Source organism: Falco peregrinus, chromosome 2 (genome assembly GCF_023634155.1).
Source record: "Falco peregrinus isolate bFalPer1 chromosome 2, bFalPer1.pri, whole genome shotgun sequence".
Taxonomy (NCBI): domain Eukaryota; kingdom Metazoa; phylum Chordata; class Aves; order Falconiformes; family Falconidae; genus Falco; species Falco peregrinus.
Genome location: NC_073722.1, coordinates 58,758,667 through 58,781,070, shown reverse-complemented (window position 1 = coordinate 58,781,070; position 22,404 = coordinate 58,758,667). Strand labels below are relative to the sequence as shown.

Below are 22,404 nucleotides of genomic sequence, written 5' to 3'. Positions count from 1 at the left end.
TCCAAGCCCCAGGCTGCTCTGCCTTCCTGTTTCAAAACAAAATGCACAGATTGTCTAGAAGAACATCTCCTAGCCAGTGATATCACAAAATTATAAAATGAATCATGGAACCGTTTAATAAGCGAAAACCCAGATGCACCATGAAGACCTGTAGAATGCCTCATCCTCACATGTCCCAGGGTGGGAAAGAATGTATTTCCATTTATTTTTATCTGCAACAATTCCTATTTTTAAACTATTAAGACTGGACTGGAGTGTGTTATAGAGGGGTCAAACTGGCTGTGGTAACTTCACAGAAGGACAAAGTGAACTCACTGGGAGCCACAAGCTTCAGTTCCCGAGTAACAGCACCAAGGTCATTCCTTGCCACACACCGCACAGCCAGGGTTTCCTCTACCTTCTGGAAGGTCACCTGGCTTTCCACCATGTTTTTCTCATCCAGGTGGACTTCCATGTGTACGTCAGAGATATTGTTAGTCAAAAGAGCCCATGAGGTGTCATTGCTGCACCTGCAGAGAAGAATAACAGGGGAGATGGGCATTGGGCATAGGTATGGATAACGAAGAGTGAAGAGAACAAGAATCACCTTTCCCTATAACTTTCTTCTGACAATGATCCTTTTAAAGACCAGAAATGCTTAAGACCGCCTCTGTGGAAAGCCTGCATCTTTCTCCCCTCAGAATAATTTGCCTTCTGATCCTCATTGCTGCTGCTGCTTTGAGGGCCTGACAACGCAGCCCAGCAGGTCTGGTATAGATAGACCTTGGTGTCACTATGTATCCCATAGAGTTATAGTACTGGATGGATCTCTGTTTCTCCCTGAACCCTTAGTGCTGTACAAGGCTCCCCGGGGCAGGACTAGGAGGACGATCATCCCACCAAGTAGTAAGAGGTTTTAGCACAATGAAAGCAGAACACAGCTGGGAGGTGCCCAGGGCTCCTAGCCCTCTTCCATGTGTAGTCTCCCTCTCCTTGGTAGATAACCTCCCAGGGAAAAACCAGCCTCCCAGTAGCCACAGAAAGAGCCAGTCTAGAGCTAGCAAAAATGGGAGTAATTACTCCACATGTCTAAAATACTTCGAAGGTAAAAACTATAATTAGGCAGAAAATAATTACAAGTGAAAATTTAGAAGCACGCAAGAGCATAAATGAGGCAGATTGAACTATCTGAAATGATAAGAACTCCCTGAAAGGAGGAACAGCTACTTCCCGAGATCTTTACTCAAACCGGGACTATGAAATCTGCTGAGTTTGCTTATTGAACACAAAGCTTTTATGAGAGAAACCTCCTGAACTGATGCACTGTGTCTTCTCCTACAGGATGCAATAGGAAGGGCACTGATAACCTCTCTTGAAACAGAAGCGACATGCCTCCAAAAAGAAAAAAAATTATCTAGACCTCACTGGCTCTTGATGAGGAAAACATGGTATGGTAACTAATAACACTAAGCTGATCAAGGACACAACAAGTCATATCTTAAATAAGAAAGTACCCACTCCTCTTACTTTTTAATGTCCTTGCAAACCAGCCATTCCACATCAGGAAGCGGGGTCCCCTCTGCCAAGCACCTCACCGTCTGCCCACCCGCAGAGCCATGGTGATCGTCCACAAGGTCTAAGATCAGTGCTGGAACTGAAAAGGAGTCAAGAGTTTGTCAGCATATTCATTGGGATCTACAAAAAAACAGCCTGAAATTTCAAATAAAGCAGGAGAGGTGTTGTTTGGCTGGCAGCTTAGCAACTCCTAGAGACCCAGGCTCATCCAGGAGGTCCTCATCTCCTGCAGGACAGAGCAGATCCTAGGCTAAAGCCATGAAAAGGAAGTGCTGCGGTTATGCCACGTCCTCATGTCATACTAAATGAGCTATCATCCCCTCTGTCAGCTGGAATAACTTAGGCGGGAGGATAAAGTTTCTTTTTGGCTCAAGGCCAGCTCAGAAGTGAAAGCCAGGATCGGGGTAGGAGAGCTCCAAGGACTCGACATGCACACACTCCTCTGGACGCTCCAGCTCATGCCTGTCTTACCCTAATACACCAGGCAATCCAATGTGTAAGTGGATCAAGTCTTTGCTGTGTGCCATCAGTTCTGGTGGTCAAGGCTCTGGGCTCCTTACCTTGTATCAGCAAGGAGAAGGTGTATCTTTTAACCTCATCTTCATTTTCAGCAACCAAAGTATAGTATCCGCTGTCTTCTTCCTTGGCCCGGATCAATTTTAATATACTTTGAAACCTGCAGAAATAAGAAGTTTTGTTTGTATTTTTGAAGCGGGCATAAAAAAAAAAAATCATTTTGGTGCAACATGTAATCTGGGTATGTAAAGATTATAATGTAGTGACATTTAGCATTTCTAGCATGACTTTAATGACAGTCATTACTTGAGCGGTAAATAACTACCAACACACAAGTGAGAAACAAGTGGGCGTAGTTATATTCTGCAGGGATCTGACAAAGCCCCTGATATTACTGGAAATATTACTGGAAATAGCTAGAGATTATTGTTGTGGAGTCATGTTGGCCTCAAGACTTGTCATGTCGGACTCAAGAGGCTTACTGCACAGAAAACAGGATTTCTATGGTTTGGAGAGGTTAATGTTACGAAGGGAATAAGAAGAGGCAGACTAGGCATTGCCCTTTAGAGTAGAAAAAATTATTTTTAAACGCCACTGAGGAAGAAGTAACAAATTGAGGTGGAAAGAGAGAGCAGGAGCAGTGCCCAGGTTTCTGGAAAAGAAACTCAAGTCAGCACGGCAAAGTAAGGGTCAGAAGAATATTTTTACCTTGTTTCCTGCACTCTGTTGGAACTAGTAACAATCTCAGTAAGATTTTCGATCAGAGTCACATTATCCTTCAACCAGTACATTTTTGGTGCTGGGTATGCCTGCACATCGACGACAAAGTTTTTGACTTCATGTAGATTGACAGCCTCCAGAGGGCTAAACTGGGGCTCCAGGTGAATGAAGCCTTTGTCTGTAAATGAAAAAACCTTGCGTAAACCATGCTGTGCAGCATTTTTCAAGAACAGTGTTTTCCAATGTGTTAATAATTTTTGGACACTAAAAACAGACTATACCATGAACTGTAATGACTACTTTCTTATTTTCCTTAACCTCCTTGGTTGCATGCCGAGCAGTACATTCATAATCCCCTGTGTCTTTCACTGATGCCTCAGGAATGGTCAAGGTGTAAACCAGCTTCTGCGATGGGACTTTGATATCATCAAGCTTTATCAGACCTTTTTCTTTCTGCAGTTTGGAGAAGGAAAAAAAACCTTACTTAAGTAAGCAAGCTGAGCTGAAAGCACACCATTGAGGATCTACGATGCCACTGGAGTGAAAGCGACCATCTAAATCCTGTATGGCAGCAGAAGACTTGTTTACTCAGTCAGGGAGGCATTTTTCAGCCACAGGCACAAAAGGTGTCCCTGTGAAAATACACCCTTCTGGGGTCAGGCACAAAAGGGTGAGGAGGTTGAGAGTATATTTTGTTCACTCAAAACAAATACCATTCAAAGTTTGGGTGAGCAGCCTGAAAAAGCATTTTACTGCTCATGCACTACCTTCTCCTCAGACGTAAAAGCCACCTGAGTTTTCTTTGCTCATTTACCATGAAGTAGGGTGAATTTTTATCCCCTCCACCAAAAAATAAGTAACCAGTTGCTAGATGCTATGTCCTGCCTGGTAGATGCTACGTTCTGCTTCTTAAAAAAAAAAAAATTATTGGCAAGGAGAATACTCCTGTGAGTAAAAAGATTGTGAGAATAGTAGACCATGTTATCACAAGAAGCTGAAACTAAAAATATGCAGGGGCTATTTTTGAAGGGCGGCATACAGAAGAGATTATGATGTGTAACAGGAAAAATAGAACAAAACCTTCTCGAATTATTTTTCCTTTTGGGCTTTTCACTTACTTAAGTAACGAGTGGGATTTGGGGTCACAACCAGGTATGCTACAACGACTCCATTCCTTCAGTTACCAGCCTTTTTGTACGGGACTCTCTGAAATACTCCATTGACCAGGACTGGCTCTAACCAAGTTTCGCTAAATAAAAATTTCCACTGCAGAAGAATGTTACATCAGTTTGAAAATTTTCAAGGTTCTACAAAAGTTTCAAGGTTTTCTTACCAGACAGTTCTCATTAGTGAGTAATTAAACTGACTGTAAGAGTCATTTTCATTTACACCTGCACAATGAGGAACAATTAAGACTATGGACTTGATTTTGCGTTGTCCCTTATTATGTCCAAGCACCCAGGGTTTAAGAGAGCCATTTTAGAGGGTCAGACCTTCAGCAGCAGAGCTTTATGCAGATGTCCAATACATTCCCAGATCTTTCTGTTTCCACAGCATTTCATTTTTTGAACCAGCACAAGACCTGAAAGCCAGCATTTCTCCCTCGGAGGATGGACTCCCAGCCATACCTCACCTTCCTCTCATGTTTGCATACTTACTAACAGCAAACTCTAATTTTTGAGACTGACTCCTTTTTGTGGTAATCTAAAAATGAAAGAAATTACTTTGTTTTCTCTCCTCAGCTGTCCTTATTCAGAGGAAAGAAGAAAAATTTACAACCCCACCTTCTTCCCCAATAAGTAACTACAAACATTCAAACAAAACAAAACACCTTAAAAAAAGAAAAAGAGATTTACCACTTTCCCAGGATAATTCCACTGTAAATTTACCACCTCATTGTCAAAGACCACACAAGTTACTACGATGGTCTCGCCTGTTTTGTAGACAGTTTTAAGAGCTTCAATTTCAACCGGCAGCTGTGAAGTAGCTGAGAGAAGAGAGAGAGAGCGGATTTAGGTTTTTTTAAATATGCAGTTTTCACATAGTGCAATTTCAGGGGGACATTTCCATTTCACTTCCTCTACTGAGAAATTACCTGGAAAATCCAGTGAATATGCTGCTGACTTATACTGATATAAACAATTTGCATTTAAAGCATGAATTGTACAGGCATTGAGTTCAATCCTACAAAGAAATGATCCATGCATAATATTTCAATTAGAAGTTCCTATCTCAAATGCCCCTGTGAAAAGGCACTCAGTATAAAAGCATTTCCCACTTTGCTAATTAGTGACTGTCTTTGAGAATCCCTTGCTGATCAATAAAAACCTGGGGTTTAAAATATTTGAATCATGCTGTTTTTCAGAATATCCAAAATCCTACAGTTTGAAGCTACTGGGAAACACCATGTCTTTTAAGATATGTTTCAGCAAACAGGATGAAAATACATGGATTATGGAAGACTTTTCTTGCAAACATTTGGGAGAGGAGATAAAGTTAAGAACATTTCATTCTCATCAAAATTGTATGCAACTGCTAAATAAAGTAGCAACTAAGTAACTGGCAATACCGCCAGAGGAGCAAGGAGCTCATCATCGGGGAAATATCTGATATATCCCAGTGATGCTGGTGCTAACAGGGCTTTTACAGTGTGAGGAAAGAACTGGGTTGAACATTATTACTTCTTTTTTCTTTTTTTTTTTTTTTATGAACAAAAATAAGTACCTCTTAAAATATAGATGAGGAACTCATCAGACTTGAACTCCACGCCTTTAACCATTGTTTTGCATGTATATGACCCCGCAGGGAAATTCCCTATGAAGCCTTGTTTGCTGTCATAGAAAGCATAGACAGCCTTGTCTAAACTGTTGACTAAAGTCACTGGAGCATTTGGGTCACTTGTCCGACAAGGGATAACAGTGGGATCCCCTTCTTCTACTAGGATGAACTGGTCTTCTGGTATAGAAGGAACAAAAGGCATGTCTGGGTCTGTAAAAAACAAGAGGTAATTTTACACTGTCTCGTTTGTAGTAAGTCCACGTACAAGAATTGGATAACAATGACTGATTATAGATTGTAAAATTTATTACCCCACTTTTTCAGAGCTTGCAGGTAGGGCATGGTAATTGTGTGTGGTATCTCAGTTCTGCTATTTGATGTGACATTTAGCAAGACATTTGACCTAAGCACAAAACAGGAAAGGTCTTGGGCTCCTTTGTGGCAATTCAGGACACAGAGCAAAAAATACAAAAGATCCCCCCACAAAAAATGCAAAGTATTATTAATCCCCTTAGACCTGCTTCTGACATGTTCCTACAGCGAGGGCAAAAGTATGCCAAGTGACAAAAAGCAAGAAAATCACTTTTGGATGTGAAAACATTCATGCAATTGCTGGGGACTAAAGTAGAGATGACTTCACTTTACCATAGAAAACTCTATCAAGATATAAGTACGGCAAAGATTTCAGGGAACAATTTGGACTAAAACACCCTATTTTTATGACACAAGATTTTGTACTTAGGTGTAACATTCACCACCAAAAAAAAATCATTACATATCCTCCCTTTTATTGGCACAAATCACTCTTCTTCAATTAGATGTTTTTTTCTTCCTTTGATAGTAGTAGCTGTCTCCTAACCAATACATAAGCAGGGGGGAAAGTTAAAAAGAAAATAAAACATCTAAACACTTTCCATGTCAAAAATAAGAAATCAGTTGCATGTTGTTTATGCTGAACACTGTTAAAGCCACATTTCATCAAAAATAGTTCAAGGTACTTATCTCCAACATTACATTTATGAGACATAGCTAATTATGGTCACAGTATGTGGTTTTCAAAATATGGTATTTAACCAGAAAAAAAGCAAACAAACACCTGGTAGTTTTATTTCTTTTAAAGTCAACAAAATGCATGCCAACTTCCCTACCCAGCCAATCCAAAGTCTGAGTTTAAAACATAATTGCATAACACAGCCAACGTAAAAAGCATAGCCCTCAAATCATCTCCACTTGGCCATTCGGAATAAACAAATAATCCCTGCTAGCCTGAAGCTTCTGTGCAAAGCTTTATAATAAAATTTAATAAATAGCAATCCAAATCCCTCCAACAATAGACTTTCTGCTGCATTGGCAGGCTCTTTGTAGCAATATTCCAAACACAGCGCTCCATGCCAAAGATGCTGCCAACTCCATGTATTCATTTTCCCACTGTAATTTAAAACAGAAACAGGATTCACCTAGTTTGGTTTTCTGTGTGCTGTTAGTGAAAATAGGATACTGTGTGAAGTCTCAATGTAATCCTCCTTGGCTAAAGTGGGTTGCTGCCACCCATTGCCCTCCTAATTCATTGCAGGAAAAACAATTGTAAAGACAAAGTTTATAGTGGGAACAGAAACATTCTCTATAATTTGGAGAAAAGGATATGTTTCTGCATTTATGACATCTTGATGGTTAGCGAGTGGAAAAAATTACAGGGTGTCTCTGCCCTGAAAATCTGGTAGGCTGATGTCTAGAGGCTTTTAAAAACCAAACCAAAAAGCACTCTTGAAGAAATCTTCCATCTCTTGCCTTTATAGTCCTTCACTGATCGAGTTGCAAGACTGCTTAACAGCAACAACATCTTCTGGTGATTTGGTTAGAGCTGTTTGGAAATCAAGATACATGCGCCAAAGCCTGCAGCCTCTGCTGAAACATCTTGCTGCAAGAATGAACACAAACACTTCACATTCGTTGTGGGAAATGGAAATAAAGTCTTGGAAGAATCACTGTCCTCAAATCACATATCGTGAACGTAAAAGACTTAATGCCACTGCTAAATAGCCTTTAAAACAAGTCCTGTTACTGCTTTCTGATGTTTCCCCCTTCCACAGTCTTTCTTGTAGTTGCAGACATCATCTTCTTCACAACATACTACAGTTTTGCAGGATGATTTGCAATTTCTTCTCTCTTTTGTTTCCTGTTCAAAGTATTTACTGCAAATCGACTGGCTCGATCTTTCCTGGCCCTGCCGTTGTGTCACTTATCCCCTGAACCCCAGCCAATGCCAAGGAAACTTCCAGACAGGGCTTTACAAAGGCTGTCACTTGTGGCTCGGCCTCTGGTGCCTTTCTCAGCTATGACAATAAAGATCTTCATCCCATGGATAGTGTGGAATGCCTTTAAACAGATTTCCAGTTGGAACAAGGAGGTGGGAAGGCAAAGCTGGGGGCAGGTCCTTCCGAAAAGAAGGGATGCCATTTTTTCAAGGTCCAACAGATTTTCCACCACTAAAGAAAAAGGCAGCGCAGGGCCTGGGAAGGCTGTGTTTTGCTTTGAAAATTACAGGGCACTGCATGCTAGCACCATATTTTTAATCTTGTGTCAGACTGGCCAGCAACAACACTTCTCGTTTCACCCTCCCTTGTGACAGCCACCCCCAAGATGTCTCCATTGCTTTGCTCTTCCCGGGCCCTGTGCACACATGAGCTTTTTCCAGTTCTCAGTTCAAGCCTAATTCAGGTTAAGAACGAGATATGGCCTTCCTTATCTTGCAACGGCTTTAGTGTCAGACATGGCACTGCTTTGGTCAGTACACATCCCAAAACATCCACCCAAGTCACCCCTGAAAGGACTGGCATCGACGTTAATCACCCCCTAGAGGCCAGACAAACCTGAAGGCTGGACATGCTCCCACAGCAGAGCTGACCTGGCCACCAAGGTCTGCTACCCAGTCCCTGGTGGTCAGAAGACCTCAGCTCTGAAATTGTGAATTCATCCCTCTTCTTGAGAACTGAAACTCTTACCTAAAATGTGAAAATCAATAGAAAGGAAGAGGAACACATCCATAGGCTCACAGGGGTTGGTCAGGATTTACACGTTAGGAAATGGCCCTGGGGTCATTTATGTTCTTGTGAGAGCAAATTGCCACCACCAATATGCCTCTTCTGACCACCCACTGTTCAGCTTTCCCATCCAAAACTCTGGGTACGGCTGTGGCACCCCCACTTACCAGGCACATAGATGTAGATGTCCTTCCCTTCCACTTCCCCATCCTCCACTTGAGTGTGGTTATAATAGCAAACATACAAGCCCGTATGAGCAGCCGAGGCATTTCCTACTTCGAGCACCGTCACGAAGAGGCCACTGTTGTTTTCTTCATGTCTAATGTCTATCCTGTGGCTTCCCTCGGTCACTGGGTACTGCCAGCTCACTTCACTGTCTCCAGAGCATTTGAGCGTGAAATTGGAATTCAGCTGTACCACCATTTCATTCCTATTGGGAACAATAGTCGGCAGAGGAAGCTGGCAAAATGTTAGGAACGGTCCTGCAAAGAAACACAAATAAATATCATATGAACACACAGAACAGCCTCAGCATGGGGAAGTGAAAGAAAGCACAGAGTATCCAGAGCAGCTTTTTTCCTGACCATTCAGATGTGCCGAGGTCCCAGGAAATTTGCCCTCCTTAAAAGCCAGAGCTTTGCCCAATGGATGCCAAACGGCTTCCCTTTGAAATGTTAAGTGTTTTCTTGCTCACTTGTTTGTCAAATCAATATGTGAAGACAGAGCTGAAGACAGAGGTGGTTCCCAAGACACACCGCAGCTTCCCAGCCCCAAATGTGGGCACGCCTGTGCTGCAGACCAGTGAATCCCACAGGCTGGCTGGCTTCTGGGTCACGGGCATCTCACAGCTCCTTACAGCAATGGTCAGGAAAGCGGGAAAGCGGCAGTTCTGTCAGTATTCTAGTAAGCTCACAACTGAAAGTTAGAAACCACTTCTCAAAAACAACACCTGCATTTTACCTCTGGCTTCTATTTCTGCAAAGGGCAGCAGCAAGGGCTTAGAACAAAAATTTGTGCATCAGGTCTACCTCTAACCAAAATCTACAAAAATTTTATAGCCAAATAAAACCGTAATTCACCGAACTAGATGTTGTAGGTGGCGGTGTTTTTCAGATGCAGTCTCCAGTTACTGCCTCAGATTTGCAAGCCTAAGTAATTTGTAGGTGGGCTGGTGCAGGTCCAACTCCCAGAAGGAAAATTAGAGGATTCACAAGCTAAAAAAAAACCAGGGAATTCACCAGGAAAACAGATTGGCGGTTTCAGTCTATCAAATGACCCGTACAAAACAGATAGGGTAGCTCGTGATAAACAAGCACTTAGGCCCACGGCGTGACAGTGGGCTCTGTGCAATAAACCAGCAGCAGGAACCCAGACTGTCTTTGAAGCCCATTTCTCAGCCCTGCACGTGCTATCTCAGCCTGCAGGCCCCTGCTGTGTCTGGCGCTCTGTGGCCAGGCCTGGCCTGCCCTCCCCTCCCAACCCACGTGCTCGGCAGATGTTGGGCAGCTGGGCAGGCAGCCGCGGTGCAGGGTGAGCTGGTGGTGTGAAGTGGTGTGAGGTGGTGCCCTGAGGTGGTGCCCTGAGGTGGTGCGGCATGGGGGGCTGCAAGGAGCCCACACAGGGGGCTGTGGTGAGCAGTGAGGTGCTGCGGCATGGGGGGCTGCAGGGGGTGAGCACGGTGAAGTGGTGCAGCACGGGGGGCTGCAAGGAGCCCACACAGGGGGCTGTGGTGAGCACGGTGAGGTGGTGGGGCACGGGGGCTGCAGGGGGGCCACAGAAGCAGCCACACCTGCACACGCTGCTGGAGAAACCCTGGCTAGGACAGGGCTGGGACAGCTGGAGGCAGGCAGGGTCACTTTCCCTGCACAGGTGGACAAACCGGGCAGGAGGCTACAGCAGCTGTAGGGGTGACAAAGTGGTCGGCACATGCTAGCGAAAGCACTGCATTCTCAGTAGGTCTTGTAGCCTACTGAAGGAAAGGGCAGAAAAACTGAGTTTGTAGCCAGCCGGCAACCGTTTGGCATTTGTTATCGTGGACACAATGAAAGCAAGCTTAAATAGGAATTTATGAAGGGATAGAGGTGGAGAGGACTGAGGAACATTACCTGTGAGAAAGCATGCCAGGATCAGGAACGTCCGTGGGGAAGTACCCATAGCTACCAACAACTGGAACAGAAAGGAGAAGGCAAAAGAGTGCCAGTTAATGGACTGACAATGGCATGAGAGTTTGCAGGACCCCTCTCCTGCAGTGCCCTGGCACAGCTTCCTGACACTCTGCATGGTGCCACAGAGAGAAATGGCCCGGGGAGCCCGGCTCACACCCACAGCTCGCCGAGACACGTGCCACCACCTCCCACGAGGTACATGTGGCCACAGGCACATCACTGGCACAGGGAACACAGCTAAGGCACCACAGCCCCTTCTCTCCACCAGCAGTGTAGGGAGCCAAGTCCCGGTGCATCCCCCTTCCCAACAGCCTGCAAGCAGCTCTGACACCCACTGCAGCCCCCGGCGCCGAGCCCACAGAAACACCCCTGCACAGAGGCAGCACCCTCACAGGCAACCTGCCTTGGCTTTATGCACTAAGATCTGACCTTTCAGCTGCAAGTAGCTTTTGTGGGAGAAAAATCATAATTTAAAGCTACTTTTATTACAAATAGTACAATCCTGAGTGATATTTTTGTTTTGCCATTGTACATATGTATATATATATAGCTTACTGAATACAATGCAATACAATAGTGTTTATTGCTTATTTAGCAAGAATTCCCTTGATCGAGAGACAAGCTATTTGAAACATATGCTGAAATTTTCTAATGGAATAAATCCATGATAGACTGTAGACCAGCACTGCCGTTTGCAGAGCATCTCCTCTCCCAAACAGCGTGGAGAGTCATAGATCACATGCGTTAATTTCAGCTTTCAAACACATAATCCTAAAGCATCAGTCTTGAAGAGGCAACAATGGCAGTAAGCATCTGTGCAATTTTTGTACCATCTAATGACATTTCTACTTAAAACCCTCAAGTAGCCTGCTAGATAACTTCCAAAAGACGAGCTCCTACAAGCCCTGTTCCCATTGATATCAATGGACATTTTGTTGGTGGCTTTAATAGTAACTGGATTTGGCCCAAAGCCAATATAGATTAAAAAAAGACTGCATGGAAGAGCCCCTAATCTGAAACATACACCAAGGAGTAAAAGAAAGGATGATGTGCCAAGACAGGGACTACTTTTCCAAGGTTCTGGAGAGTTTCTATTCACCCTCTCGTATTCAGTTCCTGATGCTGAGATGGGAAAGCACATAGGTGCATCTAGTTATTATGACTATGCCAGTGCCGTATGGGAGTTAAATGCTCACATGCCAAGGACTGTTTCTGAACTATCCCGTTGTCCTCCCGCAACGTGCAGAGCAGACAGTACGCCTTTGCAAAGCAAAAAGTATTTGATACTTGAATCAAACATAATCAAAAAAATGTCTCAGAAGCAGGATTAGAAGACTTACAAACTACCAGCCTCAAAAACATGTACAAACAACTTGGGAAATTCAGCTGACAACATTCCAGCAGAGATGAGGCATTTTGCCTGATTCTTCAATTAGCAATAATTGCCATGTATTTATGTATCTGTCTCACACTGATAACAGACTCTTGGGCATCAAAGAAGTCCCTCGGTTTCAGCATCCTTACTCATTTTTATCACATTTATATCCTGTAATTTTTTCTGATAAAGTAACCCGTTGTAAATCTTTAAAGGCTTACCATGGTCTGCTTTATTGGTCTGACTCCTAGCCTCCCAACATCCACAAGACAATGTTACCCCACTGTCTGCCAAGTTTCCTTCTCTCCCCCTTCCATGTTGTTTTTTCCAGACTATTCAGTGCAAGTGATGCAGCACAGAAGGAGAAAAAACAAAGCTAGCTCATCTTTTGTACACCAGTCTGCAGAAGCTCTGCTGAAGTGGACTTGCACTGTTGCAGAGCTCTGTGTGTGAGGGCCAAACCTGTGCAGGTGAAGACTGAAGCCCCGTGACTACACTGCTGTAAGTACACGTGATGACATTTCCAAAGTGCTACTTTGAATTTGCTGTCTTGGTTAGGCTGCCATAGAAATCAGTAAGAGCTGAGTGCCTCAATCTACCATTGCAGTTTAAAAACACAAGGACCTAACTAAATTTCTTTTCTCCATCTGGCTATTCTTTCACAACCCAAAGCTTTGATCTTTCCTCAATGACCCATTAATCTCATCAACTCCCAGGGCAACACTTCCTCACTGTGACAGACAGAATGTACTAAGGATTCACCATCATCTGTATTCAAAATGTATTTGAACTGGATTTAGTTAGATCATGCATCTGACTTGAGCACGCTGGAGTCCCATCACCAGCATATTCTCACACGTCAGTGCCAGAATCAGGATTTAATACCGGTACAACTTCACACATGTAAGCAAGAGAGAGTTTACTCATTCCCACAACACCAAGCAGGTACAATTCACGAGCTTTTGTTTATTTATAAACAATGAATTTTCTATGCACTTATATTTGGCTTCTCCACCTTCCTTATGGCAGAGCAGTCCTCTTTGTCCTAAACCACCCAAATCTCAGCCCTGAATAAATACATCAGGTTCAATTCCTACCACCGCTCCATCAAACCGTAAGTTGGTGTAACCTCATTGAAGCCAGTAGATTTATGAAAGCTGAAGCCCAGTATTGACAACACACATACAACTTAAGTTTGAGTCAATCTTCATTCCTTGCATACCTTGAACACTGCTAGCTAAAATAGTAACATGGGCATGTATAGTGAAAGCTAGATGATGCCACAAGGGGTTTGCCATACTCTCTGCAGGGAAGGCTGATTGCCCAAGATAAAACAGCCATTGCATCTATTTTAACCCCTGGGGTTTGAAAGATCTGACTGAAATCCTAGTATCTCTCTTGGGTGCATTAGTGGTAAAAAATCAGGAAAATAACACCTGAAGAACTGTTAACAGCAAGGAACCAACCTTCCAAACACTCACTGCCAAGCACTGGCTTCCTACCAAGAAAGGTTTCATTGACTGCACCACAGAAGACAAAGTAAAAACGTATCCAGAAATCCAGTGGAAATAGGTGTTCAGAAAATGCTGATGTTCCTAAGGTGATTGCTCTACACGACCTAGAGAGAAAGCACGGCGGTGGACCAAGAAGAGCCAACGGTATATATTTTTTCGTACCGCAATAAATCAAACAAAGACCTCTTTCAAGACAGAAAACTAGCCCATCTGCCAGAAAACTGGAGACTACCAGACTGATTTGCTGCCAGCTACCCGGTCACTGCAGTTCGCCCTCTTGGCCACTGGATGGCAATGTTGATTCACATTAGTGAGCCAAACGTCGAGCAGAAGACAACGCTAGTCTCCAGCGCAGCAGAAGGAATATAGACTGGCTCTCCTGTTACCAACTTAAAATTCCGATTTCTTACATTTTAATTCCATGCGAGTTCACCTATTTAAACAAAACAAAACAAACCAAAAAAAAAAAAAACCCAAACAAACAACAACTGGTCCCTATTGCTCTGTATTTACATATGTGATAAGACACTAGCTGGATTGCAAATACTGGCACGTAGTGATGTGATTATCTTTATTATGAAAGGGCTGGATAATTTCAGTGGTGATTTTGTCAGAGTGGCAGTCTGTCCTTCTGGGAAGACTGATATTTTCCAGGAAGAGCTAAGGCCAGCCCAAGAAAAGAGGGGAACATTTCCTCCTTGCAGCATAAAAAGTTCAGACAGGACCTCCTGAAACATTTCTCGGTTCTCAATTACCAAATTGAAAACTCAGCTCTCCATAAGAACAGAGCTGCCCTGTGGTGCTAACAGATGGGTCTGAAGGTTTCTCTGGGGAAGGGCTCAAACAACAAAACAAACTTTCTTCAATGAAAAAAACTGACAAGTATTCTTCTCAAATAAGGCTTTCTCCACACCCCTTTACAAGTATTTGCATCCATCATAACCTGTACACAGGGATAACCATGCACCAAGACTAGCCCAGTGCTGGGGTCCTGCAGAGCACCTCAGGCTCTGCAGGACACACAGTGATGGCTGCTACCCAATAAGCCTACTAGTCAGCCCCAATTCTGCAGCCTAACCTTCAAGGACAGATTAGGAGCTACAGGTGGGGGGAAATTTGCAAAGTCTGAATTTCCCCTCCTCAGTCCAAAGAGGATTTTCCAGACTGTCTCAGCAAACAGACAGAAGGATTGGCACTTCCAAGGAATAACATCTCACTTAGGTTCTCGGGATCAAATCAAAGAACACCCCAGATCCCAACTCAAGTGCTCAGAAGCATTGCATGGAAAAAACAATCCATCTCTGTTGACCACAAGAGCTGGGAAGCCTAGCTGTTGCAAACTTTTCCCTTGGGTGCCCAAATCTTTATTGGCCTGAAAGAGATGAGTCAAGCAGGAGAGCAAGGCAAGAGGGAGAGAAAGGATTGTTTGCTTGCGTGCTTGCTTTTTCAAAATTATCAGCAATTCTTGCCACCACCAGGAAAAATAACCTCTCAGAAGTAGTTCACTGGTCTTTAAAACAGGCAAAGCAAACATCTTTTATTAAAATTTTCAGGGTTCACTTGCAGAAGTAGTGCCATTGTGGCCATGAATTGAACTAAGGACGCAAGCAAGGTGAGGATTGCATAAGGTTATTCATTTCACCCTCATTTTTAGACCAACCGGTATAGCTGGAAATAACCAGCAAGGTCTGGGGTATGTGAGACTTTTTCTGTCTATATACACTGTACTCTAATCCTAGCTCGATACTGTAGTACTGCCGAGAGGTATTTTATTAAAATATTTATTACTTCCTGCTTTCTTGAAACCGCATACCTATATATTACCCTCACAGCTGCATGAAGATTTCCCATACATCAACAAGCAAATAACAGGGAAGATGGCCCCAGTGCCCAATGGCAGCCGGACTGGCACACCTCCTGCCCCTTGGTGCCGGGAGAGCAGTACCAGAACAAGGGGTCTCATTTTAAAGCAGCAGGAGAGCGCCTGCAGGCTGGGAGAGCAGAGCTGGTTTGCTTGTGGACTCCTAAATCCCAGTGCTTTGTGCGGTCTCATTTTTCTTCAAACTTTTTTTTTTCCAGCTTCGAGGTTGGCTAAACTGCTGTTTAGCTGAGGGCCTTTCTAAAATGCTCTTTGTTAACTAGAAGCTAAAGCCGAAGACCCTTGCTGGGAGATCTTTCCCTAGCATTTCTAAACCCAGAGTTAAAAGTCGGGACTCCACAGTTCAGATTTTGTTCAGCCAATGACAGAGGAACCTTTGATGCCCGTCTCCTTGCTTTGATCCCGTCTCTTGCCCCATCCAGGGACACGGAATTAAGGTAGCCGAGCAGGGATCCCAGCTGGGCCCTGCATCGGCCCTGGGAGATGCCGAGGGTATAACAAGCCTCCCTGCCCCCCTTCCCCTGGTGCGCCCTGTCGGGGAGACAGCAGGCCACCTACAGCCAGCTGGGACCGGGGTGGGAATGGGGGGAGGGGGGTATGTTGACACTCTCCAGTCCCCATCAGGCTGCAGGCGCTTGCCAGACCCTGCCTGCCCGCGGGGAGCCCTGGCGGCAGCCCCCAGGGAGCAGTGAAGTGACACTGCCGGGGCTCCCCCTCGGGCCGCGGCCCCTCAGCGGAGCCCGACGGCTGGAGCCGCTGCGGATCAAAGGCTGCCCGGGACGCGGAGCAAACCTAGCAGAGATGGCAACTCCCAGCCACTTCGCTGTTTGTCTGGGAAACAATAGGAAAGCCTTTGCCAAGCTGGAGCGGTATTATTTGTTGGGGTTTTTTTTAATGCGAGGTAGCCGGGAAAAAGCAAAGCGGGGTAGGTGAGCCGGAGGGGGCAGAGCGAAGCCGTGCTCCCCTCCGAGGCTGGCTAATTCTGCTGGCGCTGCCATCCGGGGCTTCTTCTCCAGCCCTCTCCGTCGGGCGAGGCGCGGACCCCGAGGGTGCGGGGTCTGGAGAGGGGGCGGGAGTCTCGGCGGGGGACAGATGTTGTGCCCCTGTTCAGAGCTGTGGGACCAAGGGAAAGCGATGTGCCCGCAGCCCTGGGGACGGGTCCGTCGGTCCCCCTGCGACCAAGGCGATGCCCTTTCCGCTCCGGGCGCGCAGCCTTGGGCCCCGGAGGAGTGCCAGGGAGCTGGAACGTTTGCAAGAGACGCGCCGAAAATGCCGTCGAGGGGAGCTGGAAACGTGCCCCCGGCCCGGGCGGGGGCCAGGGCATCGCCCCCTCCTTTGCGCCGCGGTCGCCCTCCCGGCGGGATGTGGGCAAGCCCCGGGGCTAGCGGCTGCGCCCCGGGGCTGCTGCTGCCTCGCTAGAGCTGTCGCTGCTGGCTCCAGAAAAAGCTGTTCAAGTCCTGTTCTCTGGAACGGCTCCTGGGCCGCGGGGTCCACGTCCAAAAATGTTGAGCAATGCCGCGGAGAGCCAAAAAGCCATTTCCTACTTGCTCCTAGGACTTTTCCAGGGGACTCCAGCCTGGCAGAGTCTGGCAAGTTTGCAGCCTCCGCGCTTGACAAAATCCAAACGGTGGCCGCGAAGGCTTTGCCCTCCCCCGGGGAAGGGGGCGGTGGGCTCCAGCAGTCCGGCGGGGCATGCGGCAGGGCTGGCGTTCCCGTTGCGAGAAGGAGCTGTAAGCTGGAAGGGCTCCAGGTACCAGTCCTGCTTAAATTCAGCATCTTCCCTTCTGCTGAGACGTTTAAAAAAAGACGGGGCGCGCAGGGATCGCGCTCGGGTTGCCTTGAGGGGGTTGTGTGCGCGCCCCCGCCCGAGATCTCGGGGCGTTTTAGGCTACCCGGTCAGGGGGAGTGAGGTGGGAAGGGGGGTCTGAAGAGGGAAAGGTGGTGAAAAACAAAGGGTGGGGGAAGGGACGGGAGAGCAGCGGGGTGAAGGGAGCGAGGGATGCGAGAAAAGGGGGAGCCGCTTGCTTTGTCGGTGCGCGTCCTCCCGTCCCCCCTGGGCGGACGCCGCCGCTGCCCGCGGAGCCCCGGAGGGTCGCTCCCGCCCCCGCGGCAGGAATGCGGAGCGGTGGCCCCCACCGTCCCAATGTGTTTGTCATTAGCGCTGCCCGCGCCGCTCGCCGCCGCGCCCCGACGGCCGGCTCCGCGCTGCCCTCCGCGGGGGCCGCCCGCGCCCGCCGCCCCCCGCCGTCCGCGCCCCGCGGGAGGGAGCTCCCCGCCCGGCTCAGAGCGTCGGGGAAAGAGGGCAAGAAAAGAAACAACCACAAAACCAAACCAACAACAAATAAACGGAGGAGAAAAAGAAAAAGAAATTAAAGAGAGGAAAAAAAGCGGGAGAAAAGGTGAAAAACAGAAAAAGGTGGGGAAACTGCCCCTCACCTCTTACCTTCTCCTTTATAATCCGCAGCCCCAGTCCTGCAGATTGTAAAATATCCAAAATATGTCCACGTCTTTTGTGACTCTCCCCGCTCAGCCGCGCTCTTACCCTCCCGCTCGCCCTCCCTCCCGATCCGACTGTAATGGTCTCACAAACCGCGTCCCGTAATTGATTCAATGTTATAGTCCATCCTTCCAAAACTAATCATTTGCTTTAAGTAAATAGCTGTCAGGAAATGAAGCCCCCCTCCGGCCCCTTCAGAATAAGAGCCGCCCTGGCTCGCCCGGCGCCCCCAGCCCCGCGGCCGGAGGCGGGCGCGCCGACGGGAGGCTCTTACGCAGGCAGGGGGGCGAGCCTCTGCCTCCAGATTTCAGCAGCCTTGCAGGGGAGGGGGGAGGTTAGCCATATGGCAGGGGCGAGGGGGAGGAAAGGGGGGAGCGGGGAGTTTTGCACTGCAGGGGGAGAAAATAAAAAACAAAAACAACCCCCAAAAAAAGCCCAAAAAACTTTCATAAAAACTCCGAGCGCTCCCAATTTCATGAATGAGTCTTCTCTCCTCAGACCCTCCAGGACGGTGGGTCGGGCGCCGGGCTCGGCGTCCACGGTCACATTGTGAGTTTATGGATGGGCAGTTGGATCTGGAAACGAATTCGCGGGTTCCTCGTGTCCTTTGCACACTGCCGAGCTGCGGCTCGGGCTCCAGAGCTGGACGGACGGCCGTGAGGCAGCCCGGAGCGGGAGGCACTGGGAGAGAGGGGGAGAGACGACTCACTAACGTTTATGAATGAAAGACGCAACGAAAGGTAACTTTCGCCAGGAGCCAGCCCCCCCAGCCCCGCTGCTCCGACGGCACCGAGGAAGCTCTTCTCATCCTCTGCCTCCGCTTTGCCCAGCGCGACGCCCAGGAGCGCCCGGGCCGGGGGTGCCTGCGGGGGCCGGGGCAGCGCACGGCCGCGTCCCTCCTGTTTGAACACGCTCCAGACGGAGCTTTGATCCCCGCCGGGGAGCCAGCACCGGCTATCTCTGCTTTGTTGACCGTCGCTATCGGCTGGCGATAAGGGGCGGCCGGGGGAGCTGCCGGGGCGCTGCCAGGAGCCCGGTGCGGCGGGCTCCGTGGCGGGGAGGCGAGCGGGGCCGGCGGGGCGATGCGGCGGCCGCGGGAGAGGGGGCAGTGCAGCCCCAGGAAAGGAGCAGCGGGGAGGCCCTGCCCGCCCGCCGGCCCCTGGGGAGGGCACCGGCCCAGCGCTGCGCCCGGGGCTGCTCCCGCTCCCAGGCTCACACACACACCCCGCACCTCTTCTTTCCTTTCAGTATTAAACAAGAGAGAAGTTCGTTCTCGGAGGCGAGCGCCAGCATACAGTGCCTGTTCTCTTTCCTAAGGAGAATAAACCTCCGAAGCGAAGATGCCCCGGGGGGGCGGGGGCAGAAACCAGAACCGGCTGCCCTGGAAAGCGCTCCCGGGCTGAGGTGCTGCTGGCTGGGCCCGCAGTGTCCCCGGCGGGGCTCCCGGCCCCTTGCACGCCCGCCACCAGCGCATCCCCGGCTCGGCTGAGTGCACAACCCCGCTATTGCTTCCACATGTTCCTCCAGGAAATCATCGGAGTCAAATCTGTGAGCAGCCCCTGGTCGGAATGCTAACAGGATACCGTAATGCTTGTGAATAAACAACAGGCTCCCAGTGAGTCAAAAAGCATGGCCAAACAACAACAAAAAAACCCCACAACCCAACCCAGGGCAAAAAAAAAGCACACCGCAGCCTGGAACACTCTACCTGGAGGAAGGGGGGGAGGGGGGGAGCGAGCGCACGTAGCAGCCTGAATCCCTTAATTTGTGGAGGGAAAAGTACTATCATCACTTGGGTCGGAGCTGCGGGCTCCTGCAGATTTCAGCCCTACGGAGATGTGCTGTTCAGACCGGCGGCAGCAACTGCCCGTGAGTTCCGAGGCGATCCTGCTGGGCTCGGCCCGTAATTTACCGTCGTGAACGTACGTGGTTTAACGTGCGAGGCCGTGGAGGTGATTCCCGACGAAGTACCGTCAGAACGGCATGCAATGCGAGAGTTTCTCTCGCAAAAAGAAGGGAACAAAAGGGGAGGCGGCGCCTTCTGGTTGTAATTACCTGCCTCATTTGAATAATGCCTTTGTCACGATCATTATCGAGCGGTCGTTAACGGCTTCCACGTGGATCTCCTAAGACCCAGCGAAAAATAAAAATTGAGGTTGGGGGGACTGGCAAAGCTGCCTGCCAGGCCAGGCTGGCGCTGCGGGTGCCCGACGGCCTCTGCGGGGACCGGGACGGCGGTGTCCTGTCACCCAGAGCACCCCCGGGGAAGCGGGGACGCTTTCCCCGACGTGGCTTCCCCCTTCCCCACGCCAAGGGCTGGCTCCACGCTGGCCGCCGCGGGGAGCGCCCCGCCAAGGGGCCGGGAGCCGCGGGGCCGATCCCCCTCCGAAGGGTCGCGGTGCCGGGGGGTCGGCCCGCGCAGGGGAGGTGGTAGCTAAAATAAACCCTCCGGGACGGCTGCGGAGCTCTACCCACCGCCCCGCGTGGCGCAGGGGGGTCCCGTCCAGGGAGGCGTGGGGGACTTGGGGTTAGCGAGAGGACAGGCTGGGGGTGGGGGGATTTTTACCGCTGCGGCTCCCCTCTCCTCTCCCCTCTCCTCCCGCCTTCCCCTCCCCCGAAGAGTTGGAGCATGAGGCATCCCGCTAGCGTGTGTTTACGCGGCAACAGATGGGAGCCGCACATCTTAAACAAAACTGCGGCGCCCGGGCTAGAGCCGCTCTCGCCTGTTTATGCTGCCAACCTGCCCCCGGGGGGTGGGGGTCCCTCCCCGGGCCCGCAGCGCCGGCAGGGTCCGAGCAGCGAGCACCGTCGGGGTGTGTTTTTGCAGGGCGGCTCGTTCAGCTTTCGGACGCTTCCAGGCGGGCTGGGAGCCTGCGAGCATCCCCCACCCTCCTCCCCTGGAGAAGTCCCAATTTGCTGCAAGTAATGAGCCCTTTCCTGCGGCTGTCTCCCAAGGGCGAGCCGGGGGGCGCTCAGCTGGCCGGGGCTACGAGGCAGCCCGATAGGTGGCCCATGTGGGGTCCCAGCGGGCTCCTGCGGGGGGCGGCAGGGGTGCCCCGGCTCGGGCCCCGCGCGAAGCCCCGCCGTGGGGCCGCAGCCCTTTGTCTCGGTGGGAAGGCAGGTCTGGTTTTGATTAGCGGTACCCACGTTGCGCGGTGCGGGGGGTCAGCCGCAGCCTGCTCGCCCCTTTTACCTTTCGGAGCAGGAACCCCTGCGCGGTGTGGAGCAGCTACAGCCTGTAGCAGACACCCCTCAGACCCCTGAAAGAGGGAGAAAGCGGAGCGGCCTTTCATCGCTTGTCTCGATACATCTCCGCTCGCATCTATCGCGGAGGGAGGAGAACAACGGCAGAGAGGGCTTCCTGAGGCAGAAAAGGAGCAAGTCAGGGGATCGCCAACACCCACACCCACCCCCCGGCCCCCCGGGAGATGTGCGCTGCCCACAGGAGGGCCCTGTGTGCATTTACAGTCCTAGCAGTTGGGGTTTTGTTCGGTGAGGTTTTTTTTCTTTCCCTCTTTCCACAACACCAGATTCCCTCATTTTGTTTGCTCAACAGAATTTGGCTCTGAATAGCAGGGATCCCGTGTCACCGGCAGGACAGGGAGCCAGACAAAAGAAACTAACGTTGCACAGCCTGCCCTCCCCAACCTTTATTTTGATTCCCCACATGGCTGGTTAAGGTAGTTCCCCGTGCCCGTCGTTTTCCCACTGAGGCCGCTGCTGCCACAACGTCGGGTTGTTTTGCTTTCATTGTTGCGTTTGGCTCTTGACATTAAAAGATGCCAAAACAGCCGTGGAAGCCTCATTCTGTGAAAAACAGGCTTTGTTTTCCCTTCTGCTCCCGCGCTGACTTTTTGACTGGGGCAGGATGAACAGGCTGCTCTGGTCCAGAAGCAGCCCGAACGCCGTGCAGGGGCGAGAAGGTGAGGGGAACACGGGCTGTGCCCCCGGCCAGCCCTCCGCCGGCGCCGCGCCGCTCTGCCCCGGCGCCCCAGATCCCGGGCCGGGGAGCCCCGGGCGCCGCCGCCGCCCCGTCGGGGCGGGGGGTCCCGGAGGTGCCCCTCGCCGGGCCGGCCGAGGTGCGCGGGCAGCGTCGCCGCCGCCCGCGACACTAGAGGGCACCGGAGCCCGCGGGAGCAGCCGGGCCGGCCCCGCCGAGGCCCAGCCCGCCCCGGGGCGGCTCTGGTGTTAACGAAGGGATCGAGCGGGTTTGCGGAGGGTGAGGCTCGGGGCCGCCCGCCCACCCCCGACAGTCTGAGGGCTTCATCCCTGCAGATCCAGCCTGTCCTGCCTCGGGCCGCCGCGAGCAGGGCTCGGCAGCTCGGGGGATGTGGATGCTGCAAGTGAAGCAGGGAGGACCATTCC

The 22,404-nt window shown here is 49.7% G+C and overlaps 1 protein-coding gene across 2 annotated transcripts in view; it reads right to left on the bottom strand.

Moving 5' to 3' along the window:
- The window catches only part of PDGFRA (platelet derived growth factor receptor alpha), a 35,444-nt gene extending 17,290 nt beyond the window's left edge, over positions 1-18,154 (bottom strand). The window contains exons 1-10 of one of the 2 annotated variants that reach the window (XM_005232100.3): positions 17,986-18,154; positions 10,715-10,775; positions 8,777-9,091; positions 5,515-5,778; positions 4,647-4,777; positions 3,072-3,243; positions 2,779-2,968; positions 2,115-2,230; positions 1,507-1,633; positions 316-509 (exon numbers count right to left, since the gene is read on the bottom strand). In XM_005232100.3, coding sequence (XP_005232157.2) covers positions 316-509; positions 1,507-1,633; positions 2,115-2,230; positions 2,779-2,968; positions 3,072-3,243; positions 4,647-4,777; positions 5,515-5,778; positions 8,777-9,091; positions 10,715-10,763 — 1,558 coding nt within the window. In that variant the 5' untranslated portion in view covers positions 10,764-10,775; positions 17,986-18,154. Of the gene's footprint in view, positions 1-315; positions 510-1,506; positions 1,634-2,114; positions 2,231-2,778; positions 2,969-3,071; positions 3,244-4,646; positions 4,778-5,514; positions 5,779-8,776; positions 9,092-10,714; positions 10,776-17,978 lie in introns of both variants that reach the window. The other variant, XM_055796332.1, reaches the window with a different exon arrangement.
- Positions 18,155-22,404: the final 4,250 nt, after the last annotated feature.